Genomic DNA, 22255 nt, shown 5'->3' with positions numbered 1-22255 from the left:
ATTGAAAAACTTCCTATGTTCGGATATTTTTGAAAATGTAAAGAGTTAACACAGTCATGGAAAGGCGAGATAAGTGAAAAAGATCAAAGTGATGCTGATTAGCTGGACTGTTCAATTCTTTGTCAAATAGCTGGGCAAAGTATAAGACCCTTACCTGAGGAGTCTGAAGTCTCAGTTTGCCTCTCAGCGGCAGCAAGTGCTGTGTACAAAATGCCTCTGTGTATAAACAATGAAAGTGTGCCAGAAGTGTTTGATTCAAAACAGATACATTATGATAAAGAACAACAACATTTGTTCAAAATCTTTTATTTACTATAAAGACAAAACCACCAAAATAGGTACAAATTATACTATAAAATTGGTTCAATGGGGTAAAAACTTTTAATTAAAATATCTTGATATATTTAAAATAACAAAGGATACAACGAAGCCAAATTTTCTTAACCCAGAGATTTCTGTAAAATTTGCTTGCACAGTAAGGTGCTAATAGAAGTTAGCCCTTAAGCCCTGGAAGTCTTAGGAATCAGTCACATAGCAAATATAATTTCATTGTGAAAGTGAACTTTGGTAGAAGAAAATCTATAGGACACCTGAGGTAGTAGAAATTGGAATAAACAGCAGTAGACGTTATTTACAACTTAAGTACCAAATAACATTAAGAACACAAAAATAATTACACAATACAATTTTCAGTCCAGCTTTGATCCAAAGAAAATAAGAATATTACATCACATCTGCATTTTAAAAACACCACAATTACCAGCAAGCCGAGGGAAATGCAAACAAACTCAAACAATATGCATTTGGACATCTAGAGGCAGTCTGAGTTTGAAATGTGGTAGGCATGGTGATCTACAAAGTAATACTGATTAGCTGAGGTTCATCAGTGTATACAGTTTACATTTCTGCCAGAAAAAGTACTAATCTGACAATTGATCTTCCAGTACATGAATTGGCAAGAGTGCATCCTTTAAAGCTTGCACATAAGAAAGACTTGGAAACAATCTTATTAGAATAATGAAGAATTCTAAGTGGTTAAAAAAAATGAAAGAAAAAGTCAAGTACAATACAGTTAGAGCTACCAAACTTCACATTTCGGTATTTTTTTTTTTTTTTAACTCTTCAAAGTTTGCCAATCTTCCAAAACAAAGGAATGTAAAATTTCAAAAAGAAATACACATTCACATCTAATGAAACTGTTTTATTAGCATGAGCACTATCATTCCTGTAAACTTATCTTAAACTTGTTTTACTTCCAATTTATGTTTTGTGTACATTTTTAATGTACTATAGCTTATTTAGTTTGTCCTGAGTCTTTGAAAATAACCAATTCGATTTCAGTCCAGCAATTCTACTGGCTTCTGAAGAGTTAAAACTTGAACAGTTATTTTAAAAAAATGGATTAAACACAATCAGTACTTGATTTAAAAAGACCCCCCCCATCCCCATTAAAAAGCAAAAGAACAGCTGCCATTTTCCTTCAGAATTACATGCATCAGAATCTAAAAACCTGTCTTTAAAACCATTAAAAGACCACTTAAAAAAACAAACAAACAAACACCTGTTTAAAAAACCCAAGTTTTGTACTACAGGTGAAGCTTTACATCAAATTTTGTCTTAACTTGCTTTCAAATCCAAGTTTATTTCTTGTTAAAAATCAAGACTTTTTATTAGGGTAAGGTCATATTTTTAACAGATTTTCAAATTACATAATCAGTTGCTATTGTAAATAGATGACGTATTGCAGAAGGAAAACAGCAGGTAAAACTTAATATCAGAGGTGAACATGAATACAGTTTTGTTACACAGTAAGAGACTTGAATCCAGAGCCTGGTCCTGGCTCACACTTAAGTCAAAGGCAAAACTCCCACAGACTTTAAAGGGAGCTACAGGCAGGGGTCTTCACATGAAACTTGTCTACACAGTTTAACAAAACAAATGGTTACATGAAAATAGGCTCAAAAACTAACATTTAACATGATCTGGGGTTACAAGTTGTTTTTCTGCACAGAAATCTTCCTTTTTTTTAAAAAAAATACCTGCACTGTGAGAGCCTGAAACTATCAGTATTTTATTCCAGATTTCAAATAAACCTGTATTTCAATCAGCAAGATATCCAGTGATACCTAGTTTGCACCTGGTTCTGAAGATGGTTTGTTTTAAAGATCACCTTTCCCTGAATGTAAAATAAAATGAAAGTCTAGAACCATAACTTCAAACAGGAAATTACAGGGCCAGCAGTAAATGCACAGTGAACCACAGCTGCCTAGTTACATTTTTAAAGAAGGCAGAATATGGTTTTAAAAGTATTCATCCATGTTTGTTTTTAATACTCCACTAGGAGAACATACTTTGTGAAATAAAAGGAACATACACAGAATTTCCTTTTTAGCCAGTGATGAAAAACTGAATGGAATTGCAGAACCCTCTGCTTATGACCACAATGTGAAATGGAACAGTGACTGCAATATTAAAGTAGATCCTGAGCCCCTCAGCTGCTAAGATTGCTGAAAAAGTGCCCCAAAAGAAAATAAAATCACTTATCTGCTAAATAATCATGCAGATTTAAAGAAAAATGTTCTCTTGTTCACCTTGAGCCAGATCTTTGAAAAGGCACAGTTCACATATTTCTTCACAAGTTATGAAAGGTTGCATACTGAGCTTAGGTAAAGATCTCGATTTGTCAATCACATACTTAGGTAAGGATCCTCCACTGGCCTTCAATCCTTGATGTATAATTAAGACCAGTAGAATAATACATGCTGCGGTGCTCAACTGCACTGCAAGATGGGCATTGTTCTATATTCAGTAGCATCTTCATAATTTTTACATAATTAGCTACCAGGTAGTACGGAAGACTGGGTGTTTCAGCAGTTCCCGTGATGGGGGTCTGTCCTGAGGTTGAAGTTCTAAACACCGAAGGGTCACGTCTCTTAAACCAGGAGACAGATGCGAGGGAATTGATGGAGCAGTAGTTGCGCTAGCAATCTACAGACAGAAGTAAAAATGTGTTTAGAAGTTATCAACAGCTTTACTTTTTCTTTTTTTACTCCACTAGATGCTGGCTGACTGGACTCCTCATTTCCAAAACCAGTTACTCTACAGATTATGCAAGTGATTACATTATAGAAAATGACAGGTTTCAGAGTAACAGCCATGTTAGTCTGTCTTCGCAAAAAGAAAAGGAGTACTTGTGGCACCTTAGAGACTAACCAATTTATTTGAGCATGAGCTTTCGTGAGCTACAGCTCACTTCATCGGATGCATACTGTGGAAAGGGTAGAAGATCTTTTTATATACACACAAAGCATGAAAAAATACCTCCTCCCACCCCACTCTCCTGCTGGTAATATCACTTTAGATAAGCTATCACCAGCAAAAGAGTGGGGTGGGAGGAGGTATTGTTTCATGGTCTCTGTGTATATAATGTCTTCTGCAGTTTCCACAGTATGCATCCGATGAAGTGAGCTGTAGCTCACGAAAGCTCATGCTCAAATAAATTGGTTAGTCTCTAAGGTGCCACAAGTACTCCTTTTCTTATTATAGAAAATAATGCTTTGGCCCTGACCTCATTTGAGATTTTCCTGACCTCAGTTTGCTGTGATGTCAATATTCATTGCTGCTACTCTTAGTCTCAGTTCTCTCCTTGAATCCTCTTATAATTCTGTTTCTAGGACAAGACTCCTTTGTACCCATCAACTCAAATAACTGGGAAATTCTCCTGCCATGCTTATACCTTATACGCATTATTCTGGCACACCACTTATCTGTGTTTAACTGGCATAATGCAAGGAGGTATATGGATCTGGTGAGGGTTGGGTATCTATAGTATACCCTCCCTCACAGTGCCTTGCCAGTGCATTTCAACTGTAACTTTGAAGCAGAACCACTAAGTCTGAAGTGTAGTTCACTCTGTTCACACAATCCATAACCTCTCTATATGAATGCCAATTAGGGTTAACGAGGATGATGGTTGTGGTGATGTAGACCCATAGCTATCATTAACTAGACTGAGACCACCAACCAATTCATGTATGCCACTGAACAAGAGAGGTAATATTTGATTACTATTTACCAGGGCTTGATTAGAATCTGTGCATGATTACTGTTGTACTGGCTCATATTTTATAGAAGTATTTTATTCTTTCATTCATTCATGTTATTTCTATTAAGATTTTTAGAGTTTTTTTTTTAATTGAATAAGAATTCTGATTGCCAAAAAAATGTGGTTAATATCCTTAATCAATGCTCTGAGATTGCAAGTCCATCAAAATGATGCCTATTTTACTCTAGTCCTCTGGGGCTGGACACCTGAATGCTAAAGATCAATTTTTAGTTAAGGATATTCTTCCCCAAATTATAAAATATGAATGTACCTCAATTTTATAATTTGTACTATAGTGATATAACAAACTGTAAAATAGGAACCAATGATATATGTCAGTGACATCACTCCTGCTTTGCTCCCCCAACTTATATCTTAGTATAGTGCTCCTCTCTAGAGCAGAGGTGGGCAAACTACAGCTCACGGGCCACATCTGGCCCGCAAGACCCTCCTGCCTGGCCCCTGAGCTCCTGACCTGGGAGGCTAGCCCCTGGCCTCTCCCCCACTGTCTCCCCTCCCCCACAGCCTCAGCGCGCTGCGCCACCAGCGTAATGCTCTGGGCGGCCAGGCAGCGCCGTTGCGGAGCCATGGCCTGACCCGATGCTCTGGGCGGCCCGGTTGTAGCACCACCAGTGCTCCAGGCAGCACGGTAAGGGGGCAGGGAGCGTTGGACAGAGGGCAGGGGAGTTGGGGGGGGTGATTGGATGGAGCAGGAGTCGTTAGATGGGGCAAGGGTCCCAGGGGGAAGTCAGGAATGAGAGGGGGGGCTGGATGGGGCAGCAGGGGGCACTCAGGGGTGGGGATGGTGGTCAGGGGACAGGGAGCAGGGTGTGATGGATGGGGTAGGGAATCCCAGGGGGGCTCTCGGGGGGGGGGGGATTGGAGGGGCAGAAGTCCTGGGAGAGCCGTCAGGGGGTGAGAAGCGGGAGAGGTTGGATAGGAGGCGGGGACTGGGCCATGCCTGGCTCTTTGGGGAGATACAGCCTCCCCTAACCAGCCCTCCACACAATTTTGGAAACCCGATGTGGCCCTCAGACCAAAACGTTTGCCCGCCCCTGCTCTAGAGGCTATTCTTGCGTGTGAATCATTTTTCAAAAAAACCCAGAGGAAATTGTAGCTAGAATGTAGCAGTTTTACATTACTGTAGCATTTGTAATAAAAAGCCTTATATAAAAAGGAAGCATTGTAATTATTCTTCACTGTGTACCTTATTTCTTCCTAAAATCTACACTGTTATACATGAAATCAAGCACTGAAGTGCCAACATTTGCTTAACTTATTTACAATACAACAAGGTATCTCACCTTAAATATCAAAGCAAGGTGATTGGAGTGCTTCTCAGCATTCCAAGGTGGTTTAGCACAAGCCATTTCTATAATAGCACAGCCAACGCTCCATACATCACAGCTCCTTCCATATTGCTGGCCCCGCAGTACCTACAAAAGGAAGATATATCAGGGCTTAATCTAATTAATTCCATGCCACTAACACTACACATGCATTGTTCTATACACACAGAAGCCAAATCAAGAGCATTTTAAATACAATTTTGGGTTAAGTGAGTTAACAAGGGTGTAAATATTGACAAGTTTTATCCATGTGTCAAGTACAAGAACAATTAAAGGGCCTGGTCAAACAAACAATTAATGTGCTGTAATTAAGAATGCTCAGTGGCCATTTGCATGAAGGAACAATGTGTCAAGATGTGGTCCATGTCAGAGTAACTGGAACAACCATCTGGGAAGGGAAAACACCAAGATAGCAACAAAACATATAATTCCAATTTTTTATGACAATGAGGTTATATGAAGCTCTGCTTCACTTATGGATACTGTTACCATTTGGCTCAATTAATTATTTGCACAAAGCTCTAACACACATCTCCCCCCAAAATTTTTCAAAGTGGCTTCTTACCTCTGGTGCCATAAATGCAATAGTTCCCAACAACTGTCCCTGAAACTCTCCAGCACCAGTTCCCTTGGACGCCAACCTGGCTGCAGCTCCAAAATCAGCAATTCTTAATCTATGACCTGTGCTGTCAATTAGCAAATTGGCACCTGTCAACAGCATAACAAAAACACTGCTAGTTGGCTTTCTGTCAAAAACACAATGAGATACTTATCTGTATTAAAAAGTACTAAGGGTCTGACGAACCCATGAAAGCAAGGAGATGAGGAGCTAAGAACAGAATACTGCCCAGAACTGTCTAATAGTGGGTGATCTGTCTCCATTATACTTAGATAACATTACACAGTGGCCTGAGAATATGAGAGAAAAGATTTTGAGAAGCAGTATGAAGCCTCAGAACTGGGGCAAATGTAAGAGTAGGAAGCAGAGTACAGCCCTGGAAGAGGGTGGTGACTAGAACTTAGTGAAGGCATTATACAACTACCTATATAAGATCTCCTATAAACCTTACATCCTTCTATCTGAATGCAAGTGGCTCACATCCACTTGAAAATAACTCCAGAAAGAGGGGGCCAAAGAAAGCATTCCCTTGAAATTTGTTCTCATATCTTACGTGTGAATATAAACTGCCACAGTAAGCCTGAAATCAGAGACTTCGGTGTTCCTACTGGATCTTTACTGGATAGTTACAGCAACATTAGTTGTAAGCAAAATTCCACAGGTTTGGAGGTTTTCCTTATCATAAGAACCAAAATTTTGGATGTTCATCTGAATCCCTTACACCCACAAAATTAAGCTGAGACCAAGAGCTCAATACTAAGATGCCTCGGGGCCAAATAAATATCTAGAAAACCAACTGGTGACCAATAATGAAAAATTAAGAGAAAAGCTATCTGAACATTTCCGAACCTTCAAAAAGATTTGAGTTTGGTTTGATTTGCTTATGTTTGTTGAACCAGTTTGCTCATCCCTAAATCAACCTTTTGCATCAGCACCTGTCTCCAGTATGTAAGGAGCTACATATTTCTAAGCACTACATGAATGTTTGGATGCAGTTTAGTAGCTTCAAGGTTCCTAAATGCAACTGGGCAAATCAAGCATAGATCTCATCTCCAATAAGAGTGACACAGATAATAACTGCCCCCAAACAAAGAAGCTTTCTGAATTCTTATTAGACAACAATCAAGAGTTCTTACCTTTGACATCCCTGTGGATAATCTGATTCTCATGGAGGTAAGAAAGGCCACGCAGCAGTTGTTCTGTGTAATTAACAACAACTGATTCTTTGAAGGCTCCATATTTACTTAGCAAATGAGCAACTGATCCCCCTGGAAGATAAATTGTTTATATTTTTTCTCCAATATTTATACTCATGATTAGCATTAGGTAGCTTTGGCTGCCATAATTGGACTAATTTTTTTCTATGATTTTATTGGACACTAGTAACTCAATTTTTCAAAAATGTGTGATGCATTATATAAGCAAAGAAATCTACCATGAGCACAACCGTGGAGTTTCCAACTGCTGCTCAGCACACATTTTAAAACTATTTGCCTTAAATATCCCTTTAAAAAGAAAAACTGAAAAGCCTTATAAAAGTTAGAGTTCTGTTGCTGATGGAAAGTAACCTACAGATATTCATTCAATTTACTGTACCAAGTTTCTCAAGAAGAGCAACAGTTTTAAAATATTGTTATTGTAAATGGAGACGTTAGAACACAAACAAGCCTAGACCGTAACTTTCTCTTTTTCTTACCATTTATATATCTGTATTTAAATATTTAATATGCAATTACATTTTTTTTAATTTAACAGGAAAAAAAACAAAAAAGCAATTTTTCTATAATTTTTGTTTTCTAAAGACAATATTTGCGTGTCTCAAGTGTTCCTCTATCTACTCTTGATAACTACTACTCCTGGGGAAATTCTGCACCACTGTGAATGTGCAGAATTTGTGTGTCCCGCAGAATTTTATTTTTTTCTGCAGAAAATATTGTGCCCCAGAAGCGTTACAGTTCTACCTTTTGCCCACCAGAGGCCACTGTGGCGCCAGAGCAGACAACAGCATGATGCAACAGGCTGTTCCGGTGCCACAGCAGCCGCTGGTGGGCAAAAGGTGGAACTACAGCACTCGCGGGGCAGAATGTATTTTCTGTGGGGGAAAAAATTGTATGTGTGTGCAGTGGCAAAGAATTTCCCCAGAAGTAGAAGTTCATCATAGCACCTGGCCCGTGGAGCAAGTTAGGACAGAGTGGGGCACCTGGGACTGCTTCTGACTGGTGCAGGAAATACAGTTACGTATTGTAACTTAAATGAGTTATTCAAAGTTCTGTATTAAAATATGCCTAGTAAGGAATCCATTTGCCAAAAAAAATTACCAGAATCTTTTTTTGGTCTGTATTGTTACAGATATACTTGCTGACAGATTACCAAAATAATTGAAACTGGCATGATTATATTGTGTTATTTTAACAAATAAACTATGTAGAATTTTAAAATATTGTGCACAGAATTTTTAATTTTTTGGCGCAGAATTCCCCCAGGAGTATAATATTACCTGTTCATAAGTAAAATGTGAGGACCATTCCTGACATTATCTATACTATACATTACTTTTTCATGAAAATCAGACTTTTTAAGATTTGAGAGCTCTTCTTCTCTTGCATTTTTTTCACTCTGCTGGTGTTTCAGGAAAGTGTTTTCTGCGCCATTACATTCAGTGATACCCACTTGAGGTTTGCACGTTAGATGGCTGATAATACTGAGTAGTCTACCAGGATACATAATTGTTGAAGAAGATACAATGCTCTCTTTCATGGTCTCCTTACTTGTCATTAAGATACCACTCCATAAGTGTTTGGATTTTGAATAACTACAAGACACGTTTCTACTGAACTATACTGGTAAACCCCTATTTTAGAAAACTCACTTTAATCTAAACTGTCTTTGGGGACCTCTCCAGCCTGGTAGTGGGTTACTGTATTTTTCCTAAGTAAACATAGTTTTATAAAAATATTGAGCATCCTAAGTAGCTCTAGCAAAGATTTTTTTTTTAAATAAGTCTCACTGTATTTGATACTATGCAGTTGAGAATAAAATATCTTAAAACTGCATCAACTGAGGTCTGCATTCCTGGAGCACAGAACTTCTCCCCAGACTGAGCAGCTGAATAACAGGTCTTTTCTTGATATAGCCATCTCATGATTTTTTTGAGATGTGATGTGCAGTGTTTAAGGATTAATACAACTTTTTTTGTATGCAATTTCCCAGTCTAATTTTTTTGGGGGTGGGGGAGCGGAGAGGGAGGAGAGAGTACATGGAGATTAAAAAAAGAAAATCTGAAACTATTCAGCCCACAGAACTTATAAATCTCTTGAACTAACAACTGTGCTCTTAAACTGTGCACATGTGTTGAAATGCTCACCTGTGAGCATCAAGACATTTTCTATTGCACATTCTTACTATGGAATTTTCAAATGTATACTTGTTAAATCAGCAGTTCTCAAACTGTGCATTGGGACCCCAAAGTGGGTCATGACCCCATTTTAATGGGGTTGCCAGGGCTGGCGTTAGATTGCTGGGGTACAGGGCTGAAGCCAAAGCACAAGGGCTTCAGCTGTGGCCCCCCTATCCAGCCCCTGGGCAGCAGGGCTCAGGTGAGCTCAGGCTTCCGTTCCCTCTCCTGGGGTTGAGTTGTAATTTTTGTTTTCAGAAGGGGGTTGCAGTGCAATGAAGTTTGAGAACTGCTCTGTTAAAATCAAACCCACTCTTTCCATTAAATGAAAACAGAATAGTTGTCCCTCAATAAGGACTATGTCACTACTAACTTACGAACTTCATCTGCTTTAGCCCCATTCATAAAGTGTGGGTAGAATTTTTTCACAAGAAATCCCTCCCCACTACACATAATTCAGGAACAGGTGAAAGGATTTTTGCTTGAATTTCCCAAATAAAATTCACCTTAAGGATGGAAAACTCCAAGTAAAAAAAAAAAAAAAAAAAAAGGTGAGTATTTTGGAAAGATACCAGTACGATCATTTGAAGACACAAGAGTTATACTATTTTGCAACCTAAAATACTGCTGGCTACTGGTGCTTACAAGTATACTAATAAATGTGCAAAGTGCAGTCATTCATTAAAATATATTAGTGTGGAAAGTCACAAATCGTAAAGCTCATGTAACACAGTGAAAACCCTGGAAAATTACTGTCTTCCTATAAGAGGAACAGATGTGCATTTGCTTTTTATTCCAGCAGTTTGGTTACCCCTATGCTATGTACAGAATGCTGTTTACCTGCCATCCATTCTATAAAGAGATTATAGTTGCTCTTTTCACATGTAGCACCCAACATTCGAATGATATTAGGATGGTTCAGATGACTCATCATCCTTATCTCTTCTCTCAGTGCTTCGACTACCTCTTCCTGCTCAGATGATGTGTTCCTGACATATGTCACCTATTTCACAAAAACATTTAAATTTTACCTTAGATAATAGTTTTGAATTTAATGTCATACTTTCATAGAATCAAAGAAGATTAGGGTTGGAAGAGACTTCAGGAGGTTATCTATAGTCCAACCCCCTGCTCAAAGCAGGACCCAACCCCCAACGAAATAATCTCAGCCAGGGTTTTGTCAAGCCAGGCCTTAAAAGGCTAGAGATTCCACCACCTCCCTAGGTAACCCATTCCAGTGCTTCAGCACCCTCCTAGTGAAATAGTTTTTTCTAATATCCAACCTAGACCTCCCCAACTGCAACTTGAGACCACTGCTCCTTATTCTGTCATCTGCCACCACTGAGAACAGCCGAGCTCCATCCTCTTTGGAACCTCCCTTCAGATAGTTGAAGGCTGCTATGAAATCCCCCCTCACTCTTCTCTTCTGTAGACTAAATAAGCCCAGGTTCCCTCAGCCTCTACTCGTAGTCATGTGTCCCAGCCCCCTAATAATTTACGTTGCCCTCTCGCTGGACTCTCTCCAATCTGTCCACATCTTTTCTGTAGTGGGGGGCGGGGGGAAAACTGGACGTAATACTCCAGATGTGGCCTCACCAGTGCCCAATAGAGGGGAATAATCACTTCCCTCGGTCTGCTGGCAGTGCTCCTACTAATGCAGCCCAATATGCCATTAGCCTTCTTGGCAACAAGGGCACACTGTTGACTCATATCCAGCTTCTTGCCCACTGTAATCCCCAAATTCTTTTCTGCAGAACTGCCACTTAGCCAGTCTGACCTGAGCCTGTAGCAGTGCTCGGGATTCTTCCGTCCTAAGTGCAGGACTCTGCACTTGTCCTTGTTGAACCTCATCAGATTTCTTTTGTCCCAATCCTCCAATTTACGTAGGTCACTCTGGACGCTATCCCTACCCTCCAGCATATCTACCTCTCCCCACAGCTTAGGGTCATCTGTGAACTTGCGGTGGGTGCAATCTGTCCCATCATCCAGATCATTAATGAAGATATTGTACAAAACCAGCCCCAGGACTGACCCCGGGGCACTCCACTTGATTCCTTTTGCATTTCCTTAACGGTTAATTTGGTTTTGGTCACCAGATTAATGGGGCTGCATGCCTCATTCTGTAGAGCCTCAAATATTGATGCCTTTCTGCTTCTACTCACTGTCCAGAACTGCAAGTGTCTTAAATCTTTTGAGTCCCTTTTGCTGGCAAGATCTGTAGGGATGTAACTCCCAAGGCTGCTTCCAACAATCATTCTCCTCGTATCTTTGCACATTAAACTCATTTAAACTATTCTGACTATAAATATAAGCCCAGACCATTCCAAATTCTTGGGAATCACAAAGCAACATTACAGACCTTTACCTCACTCTGCGTGGACAGAAAAAATGCTGCTATAGTAAAAAGAAAATAAAGAGAGACTGCTCAAAAGTCTCCTCTCTTTTTCTCTCTACAGTAACATGAAGAAAATTGAAAAACGGAGTTTGTGAGGGTCTGAGTCTACTTTTAGTGTGAAGATTCCTTTCAAAACAGATAAAATTAGGGTGTCATTTATGGGCAGCACTTCCTTCTCCAGCCACATTCAGGTGGGAAAAGGCCAGTAAAAGGAGTTCTCCAAAAGCAGGACCCTTGTGATAGAGTAGTCATGCAGCATGCCTTGTGAATTCTCACCAATTTGGAGCAGTAAATAATAGTTGGGGCCACATAATCTCCCTGACAACATATACTATTCTATTCAAGGTTCTATTCTATTCAAGGTTATCAAGAAAGGAACCTTCTGATCTCTTTCAGCAAATTCTCTCTACAGAGTCCCACGATAAGGGATTCACCAATAGCAGTAATTCCTAGGAGGACTGCTCTTCAGTACCAAGAGAATAACGCTGTGTAAGAGTGTGAACTGAACACCATACTACAGCTTTATGCTTCTCCAATATAGATAAATTAGAGGTGGTTGCCATAAAGGTAGCCACAATTCTAGGAGGTTGAGCCCAAGTCCTTCTTGCTCTAGAAATCTTGCTTGTTCATAGCAGGTTTGAATACCCTAACAAATTCATTTAGACAATGTCTTATAATTTTCCTCTATTAATTACTACTTTGGTTTCCCCTCACATCTTTTGCATACTGTGTCAGTTTCATGTCCTCATTGTCAAAGCTTTACATAACTCCTCTCCTAAAAAGTCTTTGTTCTACATAAGCAGTAGCAAATAGCATTTTTTGGCATTCAGTTATGTAGCATATGCCTCATGAGGCCAACCTATCATGAGACTTCAGGAAGAAGACCACAAGGATGATAGACAGATTTCTAACTCTACCAGTGTTCATTTTATTTTTTACTCCCCCCACACTCTTCCAAAAAAAGTCAAGTGACATCAAGAATAATCAAGAAAGGAACAAGTCATAAGAACATAGGTCTGCAAGTGACCTCCTGGAACACTGAGTCCAGGCAATCCCATCATATAATTCCTTTTTAATCTTGCCGAGCTCTATTTTAAAACCAGTTAGGTTTCTTGCCTCCACAACTCCAGAACCTCAGTCCCTGATGGTTAGAACCCTTCTACACATTTCTATCCTAAATTTACTCATGGCTAGTTTATACCCATTTATTCATGTGCCAACATTACCTTTCGCTCCTTTATATTTATCCCCAGAGCTATCTATACAGAGCAATCGTACCCACACCCAGCCTTTGCTTTTCTGGTTAAACAAGCTCTCATAAGATAGGCCCTCCATTCTCCTGATCATCCTAGTAGTCATTGTCCGCACCTGTTCCAGTATGAATTCATCTTTCTTGAACATGGTTGGCCAGAATTGTGTATCGTATTCCACATGAGGTCTTACCAGTGCGTTGGACTGTACATTGGTATTAACACTTCCCTACCTCTACTGGAACACCTCCCCTAATGAATCATAGGATCGCATCTGCCTTTTTCATGGTGACTCAGTCATCCTGAGATTCATTAATATAACCAGGTCTTTCTCCTCTCTTGTTTCAAACTGATGAGACCCCATTTTACAGCAGAGATTCCTGTTCATTAGTCCTGAAGGATCACATTTTCAAAGGCACCTAAAGATGCCGATAGGTGCTTTTGAAAATCCCAGTGGTTGCCAGTCATTTATTTCAATGGGAGTTAGGCACCTAACCTACTTAGGCGCTTTCAAACATCCCATTAGGTGCCTATCTGCAGCTCTAGGTGCCTAAATACCTTTCAAAATTTGGCCCTAAGTGCATGATCTTGCACTTTGGACTATATTTCATCCCATTTCTATTACTCCAGTCCTCAAGGTCATTCAAGTCTTCCTGTATCATATTCTGCTCATCCTCTGGGTTGATGCTTTCTAACTTTATGAGCCAATGCTGAGGCACAAAGAGGGGAATCTATAAGCAGTTGGGAACATGAAACATAATTTTAAGTACAATGCTTGGAGCTGTGGTTGCTGGACACAGAGTGTCTCGAAAATTAACTGCTTTAAAGTACTTACAGGACTCAGAAGTCTCAGAATGTAAATGCTACAAAGTGAAGAACTGCAGAGACCACAGCGAATTAAGTATCTTTATAACAGAGGCATTGTAGTCTATTTGGTTGACCACTGGACTAGGATATTGGGAGAGATGGGTTTTAGTCTTGTCTCTGTCACTAACTGTGTGACCTTGTACATGTCGCTTGTGACATGGGCTTCAGAAGTGCTGAGCATTTCAGCTCCAATTGAAGTAATCTCTGCAGATTAGCCCTAAAACTCTATTAGTCTCTCCTCCTCTGTGAAATGGTACACTTAGCTACCATCTTTCCACATCAGTCTATCGTACAGATTAATTAATGTTTGCAATGTGCCTTACAGGAAACTATTCAAATTTTCAGTATTAGTACTATTGACTATAGAAAAGGGCAAGAATCAGAGGGAATCATTTGGTTTTGATAGAATCTGGAAGTGGTCTGGATTTAGAAAGCGGGTTCTTTAAAGATATAAATCAAGGGAAACACCTACATAAACCTGAGTTGGGGGAGAAGAGAAACAAGATGAGAAAACCAGAAGAGGACTTCCTGGGTTCTCCCTGAATGGATTCTGAGTAATGAAAGGGTTACTTACCAGTAATTGTTTAAATATATTGTGTCTGCAGATCCACAATACAGGAGTCTTAGAACCCTTTCAAAGGAGTAAACTTTTGAGGACACATGTGAATGCCCCTTGAATCCACAACTCTGGAAGGGAGGGTATGAAAGCCCCCATCTCCTCATCCTCCTCTATTTTCTCCAATTCCAGAAACATCTTTTTAATCTCTGAAGAAGTAGGAGGGAGGGAGGGCTTAAGGCTCTGAAGACTATGCTAGTATTTAATTCCTGACTGCTGCAGTAAAAGTAACCTGCTATTTCAGATCCATGGAGAGGCTCTATTGCCCTAGGACACTCTGGAATCAGAGTAGGCCACACGTGCTGGGACATAACTGAAACTGATCCTCGGTTCTCAATCCTTACTAGATTTGAAAGGACAGTATCTTGCAAGGAAGTCTCCCTAAGACTTTGCTTCCTCTTTGTTTTCTAAGAAGAGTGCACTTAGAGCTCTTCACAGACCTGACATCCACTCAGAAGAGACAGATCTGAGGACACTGGATCTGAAGATTTGAAAGTCCTTGAACCTGTATGTCTTATATTATTCTCTGACTGATCTCAGAACTTAAGAGTCAGAGTTTATGGCCAAAAGGGATGACCAGATCATCTTGTCTGACCTTCCGTATATCACAGACCACTAAACACCACCTAACCACCTTCATATCAAGCTCGACACCCAGACTTTGAAGTCTCGCAGACCTGAAACACCTTAAGCAGATGATCTCTGCTGAGGTCAAGCAGATCCTAAATCCTTCTCTATAAAGGAGCTCTTGCATTTGTGGCTCCTCTCTCATGCAGACTGTCATCCAAGCATTTTCCATATTGAGGATGCTGGTCCAACCCAGATAACTCTGTGGGGTACTCTTAAACAAGATCATCTTCTCCACTTTATGGGCAAAATCCTAACTGCTAGAGAAAGAATAGTTCAACAATTATACTAAACAACTATCCAGTGAATACGGCCCGGATGGGGAGTCGAGATCTGGGTTCCACTCTCAATTCTGTCACTGACTTGCTGAGTGAACTTGATAGAGGCACAAAAGTATTTAAAGATCTACAGAAGAAAAGAGCTATATAAATTCAAACTATTAATTTTTCTTTTAAGAGTGGAAGAACCCATCTAAATGTAACACTCACACCATACAGAGAAAGGGGTGGGTTCTGTGACCACACCCAAAGATAGGGAGGATTTGGAAACGTGGGCAACTTTTAATTTTCAGGATTCTAGAACAAAGCAACAGAAGAGCAAGCAATGGCTCACAATGCAGGGCATTGTGGATCTGCAGAGAATGTCAAACGGCAAACATTATTACAAGTAAATACATCTTTATTCAATTTCTTTCCCTCTGTTTATTCAGTCATTAAACTTCTAGAAAATACTCACTGAAGTAGAGCATATACCTGTTTCACCGCCATTAATGTCCCAGTTCCTACATCTTGAGCTTGATAACAGGATGAAAATGCTCCAAGGCCTATTTGCTGACCTTTGAGCCATTCCGCATCTTCTCTGTAATGGTGTTTTGCTTTGGTATGTCCAGGCAGTGTTTCCGGTGTCTGCAAATTGAATTAAGATTAACTATCTAAAAACTTCAAGTGCCTATATGAAAACTACGACTTTTAAAGTTAATTAGGGACAACAGTCTGATCCTTTGTCAGTCGATGCATTTTCCTAAAATCAGCCTTAAGCTTGAGATCACTAAACCATGGGATTACTAATGCTAAACATGGGAATGGCCCTTGTTTAGGAATAGAATCTCTCAACAGCAAATAGAAAAAACACATTCTTAAGTATTCAGAAAACTAGTTAGCTTATACAAAGATGGTAGCTGACTATAACACTACAAACTGCAAGAACCAATTCCAGTATATTCCAGTAAGAGTCTTTTTGAAAAGCAACTTAAATTATGTATTTTTAAATATTAATTTGTTTTCAAACCAATTCGGTGTTTAATAAAATGCATCTTAAATTTAGACACAAGCTGAGAGAAAGGGCCTGAAATGCTCAAATTCATACACTACTCTTCTCTCATTATTATTACATAGCACTTAGAAGCACCATTTGAGATTGTTGGTATGGAACCTGGCATAATGGCATCCACAGAGTAAGAGTTCCTGCCCCAAAGACCTTACAATCTAAATATACAAGACAGAGTAGGAGGGAAAACAGGGGCACAGAAAGTGGAAGTGATCTTTCCCTCTATATTTTAATCTTTATCTGACCTCACCTGCTCTCAAAGTTTCAATTAACTTGAGGAGACCTAAATCTACCTCTCTACCCTAACCTCTGCTCATTTTGTATTTCTGACATCTTATACTGGATTTCTGGCATACGTATATCTCTGACATTTTATACTGGATGTGTCACCAATTCCCATTCAACCCCTCACCCCTTTGTCACCTCCAACAATTCAATTATCCCTGCCGCTAAGGCTTCAGAACCGTGTTAAACTCCTCTTTTCCTTTCCATATATAGGCTCTCATCAAATCATGTCAGCTCTTCCTTTAAAATATCTATTAAAATATGCTTTTCCCCTCCATTCCTATTTCTAAAGCTCTTATCTATTGCTTGAGTAATTGCGTAAGTATTCTTCTCAACTCTGCCCTCCGTATATCTCACCTAGCTCCTCTCCCCACATATACTGCTGTTAAAATTCTTTTTCACTCCTGCTGCCTGCTTGTGTCACTGAATTCCCCCCTCAACTTCTGCATCAAGTTCAATCTCATTGTCAAATACCTGGCACAACTCTGTTCCTCCTTAAATCTCTGTTCTCACTTCTGCTTACTCTACCTTTCTTTCCCTTTGTTCTCCTCTAATTGCTTTGTACCCTTCTCCCACTCTTGTCTTCAAACTTTCTTCTGTCACCTTATGCCTGGAAATCTCCTTGGTGCAGCAGATTATGTCTTTCCTCCAAAAAACCTTATTAAAACATTTGAACAATGACCTCCACAAGATTCTATCAGTACTTCAAACTCACACTGGCAGCTGCTTGTCTGTATCTGTATTTGATTTGAATTCCTAGGAACTGTGTCCTCCTTATGTCTGTGCACTGTTGAGAACACACTAGATGTTCATTAAATAATGGCAGTGAACTGAAACAACCCCTCCCCCACACCCAACCACAGTATACTCACATCCTGCTGAATAATTATTATATCTTCCCCATTTTCAACCTGTAGTTGGGGAACTATTGGTAGGGCATCTTGAGACGCTGACATTGCCATGGCAATAGCTAAAGCCTCCTCTTCTTCGGCTTCCATCTTTTCCTTGCATTTTTGATTATGATTTACATCATCTTTGTAAGTGTCATCGTTTTCCACCCGTTCAGGAGAAAGAACCGCAACTTCCGACTTGAATGTAACCGTGCCATCGCTTGTAGGCATAGAGGCCTCAAGTAAGTCCTCAATACTGGAATTGAGCTCTGCATTGACATCCAGTTGACTAGTCTTCTCCTCTACTGGTGTGAACACGGTCTCTTCACTTGGTATAACTGCATTACTACAACTGCTACTGCTGTCACACTGTAAAATATCATTCAGATCAAGTGTCATATTGGTTTTTGAGGCTTCTCCTTGCCTGCTCACATCACCTGGAGTAGGTCGAGATGGCTTTGGCCTGTGTATATGACTGGATGGCATAGCCCTGGCCTGGGTAAAAACTGGGGAAAGTTTCTCTGGTTCTTTATTTTCAAAACAGTTTCTTTCAATGTGTAGAGAAAGTTTCCGTTGTGTTTGAGGAGAAGCTGAGGGTATTTTGCAGGGAATGAATCCCTGAGGTCTGATTTTAGACATATCTATTACAGGGCCAACTGGTACAGACGGGGTTGAGGGAGAAGGCAGTATTGGGAATAATGACTGGGAATGACTGGATGAGGGAGAAAAGTTCAAACACTGACTATGGGGTCTGCCTTTTGTTTGAATGGCTGGCTTTGGTTGCTCAGTGGTTACTAATGAAACAGGAAGTCCTAAAGAAATGCCAGCCAGTGTCTCAGAAATGTCCTCTGGACCAGCACTCAATTTTTTATCACCCAATCCTCTTCCATTTTTCCCTGATAACTGGACAGTATTGTTAGGAGAATTACTTTGTGTTGTTTCTGGAGAATTATCTGGGGCAGATAGCTGCATAAAGTCATCACATCTGCATTCCACAGAATGTACCCCTTCCATGCCTAGCTGGATGGCTTCTGCAATCTCCATTTCATCTGCTATTGCCAACAATCGTCGACGCATCCTTGTGTAATGAGTTGAGCTGGTCACACTCAACATTTCTAATAGTTTTAGGAACACATGGGGTACTCTTGCAACCATTCTTGCAGCACTCAAAAATACCCTCCGGGACAATTTACCCACCATTGAGTGGGAATTATCAATTGACTGCAAGGCAAAATTCAAGAGGGACAGCAGCTTCTTATACCTAAAAATAAATACATAAATTATATTATATATGTGTGTGTATTTTTTATATATATTATAAAATATAAATAATACTGTTAAAGCTCATATGTACTAATTACTATTATAGAAGCAATCTACACAATACATATCAACAATAGATCAGTACATTGACAGCTAAAATATTAATTACCTATGAGTGTTTCAGTATATGTTTTTAGTAGGAAAGGCAAATTTTCAAAGCTGGCAATTAGCTGTCTAAATTGTGCATGAAGAACTTCTGTAGTCATTTGTGTATGCTAAAGTCAACCTTTACCTTGGATAACTTAGGCAGCCATTTTTGAAGACCTGGCCAACAATTCAGTTACAGAGAAGAAGAAATGAAATAATTAAGAAGTACCTGTCTACTACAGTGTCAGCCTGTAAAACCTCCCCACTGACAATGTGAGGATAAAATTCATCAGGGAATTCCAATAAAAGTCTGTCTATAAGACAAAGACGTCCAAGTAGGGCTTGCCAGTTGTTCGATTCAGTCTGGGTTCCAAGAATACAATTTAAGATGTAATCAACACCACCAATACCAATGGACCCTATGAAAAAATAATTTATAAGATCAGAGTTAAACCTATGCCCAACCGAGATTCTATGAAATTCTGGCAGATCAAAACCTAGCTTATTGAAAGGTAAAGACAGCATGGTTATAAAGTACATAGAAACAGAACCAATTTGTCAGAAAATTGAATAAAAAGTAGAAAGTTCTCAAAGCAACACAGTTCCCTTTGCAATACTGGCTTTTGATACGTTCTTCAATATAGTTAAAATGATTCATGATGTTTGCTTACAGACAAAACATGATGATAATTGCTTATGTATAATAAAGCTGTTATTACCAGATTTAAGTATTTCTCTACCAACTGCCAGCTCTCCTGCTTGGCCTTTACACATCTCCAACAGCGTTGAAACTGAAAGTTGACTTGTGCGGCTATGTGAAATGAAAACCAAAAGTAAATCCCACATCTTATATTTTTAATGAACAACATTTTCATCATTAACATTTCTGGAACTGATATATCAATAGACTGGAAATTATTTGATATTCTTTATTAATGAGTTATGATACACTCCAATTATTCTGACTGATTTCACATCATTTTCTTCCTCTATATCTTAAAAATGTTTTGGCATTGTTCACCTAGAATCATGCATTGCCTAAAAAATCTACTGTAAAATCTAATACCAGCCATTCTCTTGCCTTCATCATTAAAATCTAACAGTTTCTGCACTTTTATGTCTTCTTGAGAGAATCCTTTTAGTGTAGAAAAAACAATCTTATACAACCTCACCCACCTACATGAGTGGCCAAATCTAGGAAGTGTACAGTGCTCACTTTATATTATTTTTGATCATTTCTACAGTGTAAATATTTGTAATCAAGAGAACAGTATTTTTCAATTCACCTCATAAAAGTACTGTAGTGCAATCTCTATCGTGAAAGTGTAACTTACAAATGTAGATTTTTTTGTTACATAATTGCACTAAAAAATAAAACAATATAAAACTTTAGAGCCTACACGTCCACTCAGTCCTATTTCTTGTTCAGCCAATTGCTAAGGCTAACAAGTTTGTTTACATTTATGTGAGATACTGCTGCCTGCTTCTTATTTACAATATCACCTGAAAGTGAGAACAGGCATTCACATGGCACTTTTGTAGCTGGCGTTGCAAGATATTTACGTGCCAGATATGCTACACATTCGTATGCCCCTTCATGCTTCAGCCACCATTCTGGAGGACATGCTTCCATGTTGATGATGTTCATTAAAAAAAAAACAGCGCGTTCATTAAATTTGTGACTGAACTCCTTGTGGGAGAATTGTATGTCCCCTGCTCTGTTTTACCCACATTCTGCCATATATTTCATGTTATAGCAGTCCCGGATGATGACCCAGCACATGTTGTTTGATTTACGAACACTGTCACTGTAAATTTGACAAAATGCAAAGAAGGTACCAGTGTGAGATTTCTAACAACAGCTACAGCACTCGACCCAAGGTTTAAGAATCTGAAGTGCCGTCCAAAATCTGAGAGGGACTACATGTGGAGCATGCGTTCAGAAATCTTAAAAGAGCAACACTCAGAGGCAGAAACTACAGAACCCGAACCACCAAAAAAGAAAATCAACCTTCTGCTGGTGGCATCTGACTCAGATAGATGAAAATGAACATGCATTGGTCCACTCTGCTTTGGATTGTTATCGAACAGAGCCTGACATCAGCATGGATGCATATCCTCTGGAATGGTGGTTGAAGCATGAAGGGACATATGAATATTTAGCGCATCTGGCACGTAAATATCTTGTGACGCCAGTTACAACAGTACCATGCGAATACCTGTTCTCACTTTCCGGTGACATTGTAAACAAAAAGTGGGCAGCATTATCTCCTGCAAATGTAACCAAACTTGTTTATCTGAGCGATTGGCTGAAGTAGGACTGAGTCAACTTGTAGGCCCTAAGTTTTACATTGTTTTATTTTTGAATGCAATTATTTTTTTGTACATAATTTGACATTTGTAAGTTTAACTTTCAGGATAAAGAGACTGCATTACAGTACTTATATTACGTGAACTGAAAATACCATTTATTTTGTTTTTTACAGTGCAAATATTTGTAATTAAAAATAAATATAAAGTAAGCACTGTACACTTTGTATTCTGTGTTGTAACTGAAATCCATATATTTGAAAATGTAGAAAATATCCAAAAATAAATGGTAATCTATTATTGTTTAACAGCGCGATTAATGGCACAATTAATTTTTTTAATCGCTTGACAGCCCTAGTTATTTTGTATTACAGCAATGCCTGGAGGTCCCAATCAAGAACCAGTTCCCAACTTTACTATACACTGTACAAACAGATAAAACAGTCCATGCTCCTGAGGCCAAAATCTAGAATTATTACAATACTGAGTCCTGAAAGAATGGTGCATAATACTACAGAGGAGTAAATAGAGAGGAATAATACTGGAAGAATATTAAGAACCAGACTGATAAAAGAGACTCAATGGGAATCCCAAGCACTAGGTCAGGGCAATACAAGATAACCAAGAGGATAAAGGAGGCTGGTGATAACGTACATAGCATTTCAAGTCAACATTTGTTGAGAAAGAAGAGATAGGCCCCATAAAGTCAATAAAAAAAGAACGCTGCATTAGTTAACTATTGCACATACTGAAAAAATATTATGAGGTGCCTCCAAAACACACCTAGAGCTCTGTCAAGGTAATTTGATTAC

General features: G+C 39.2%; 1 protein-coding gene across 2 annotated transcripts in view; it reads right to left on the bottom strand.

Moving 5' to 3' along the window:
• Positions 1-290: 290 nt before the first annotated feature.
• Positions 291-22255, bottom strand: part of MAP3K1 (mitogen-activated protein kinase kinase kinase 1) — a 95623-nt gene continuing 73658 nt past the window's right edge. The window contains exons 12-21 of one of the 2 annotated variants that reach the window (XM_073343966.2): positions 19853-19944; positions 19363-19552; positions 17706-18984; positions 17549-17620; positions 15975-16127; positions 10308-10470; positions 7210-7341; positions 6020-6162; positions 5410-5541; positions 291-2988 (exon numbers count right to left, since the gene is read on the bottom strand). In XM_073343966.2, the coding sequence (XP_073200067.1) occupies positions 2839-2988; positions 5410-5541; positions 6020-6162; positions 7210-7341; positions 10308-10470; positions 15975-16127; positions 17549-17620; positions 17706-18984; positions 19363-19552; positions 19853-19944 (2506 nt within the window). In that variant the 3' untranslated portion in view covers positions 291-2838. The remainder of the gene's footprint in view (positions 2989-5409; positions 5542-6019; positions 6163-7209; positions 7342-10307; positions 10471-15974; positions 16128-17548; positions 17621-17705; positions 18985-19362; positions 19553-19852; positions 19945-22255) is intronic. The other variant, XM_073343967.2, reaches the window with a different exon arrangement.

The sequence above is a fragment of the Lepidochelys kempii genome, chromosome 5, assembly GCF_965140285.1.
Source record: "Lepidochelys kempii isolate rLepKem1 chromosome 5, rLepKem1.hap1, whole genome shotgun sequence".
In the NCBI taxonomy this organism is placed as follows: domain Eukaryota; kingdom Metazoa; phylum Chordata; order Testudines; family Cheloniidae; genus Lepidochelys; species Lepidochelys kempii.
The sequence above is the reverse complement of the archived record's forward strand: the minus strand, read 5'-3'. Positions and strand labels throughout refer to the sequence as shown.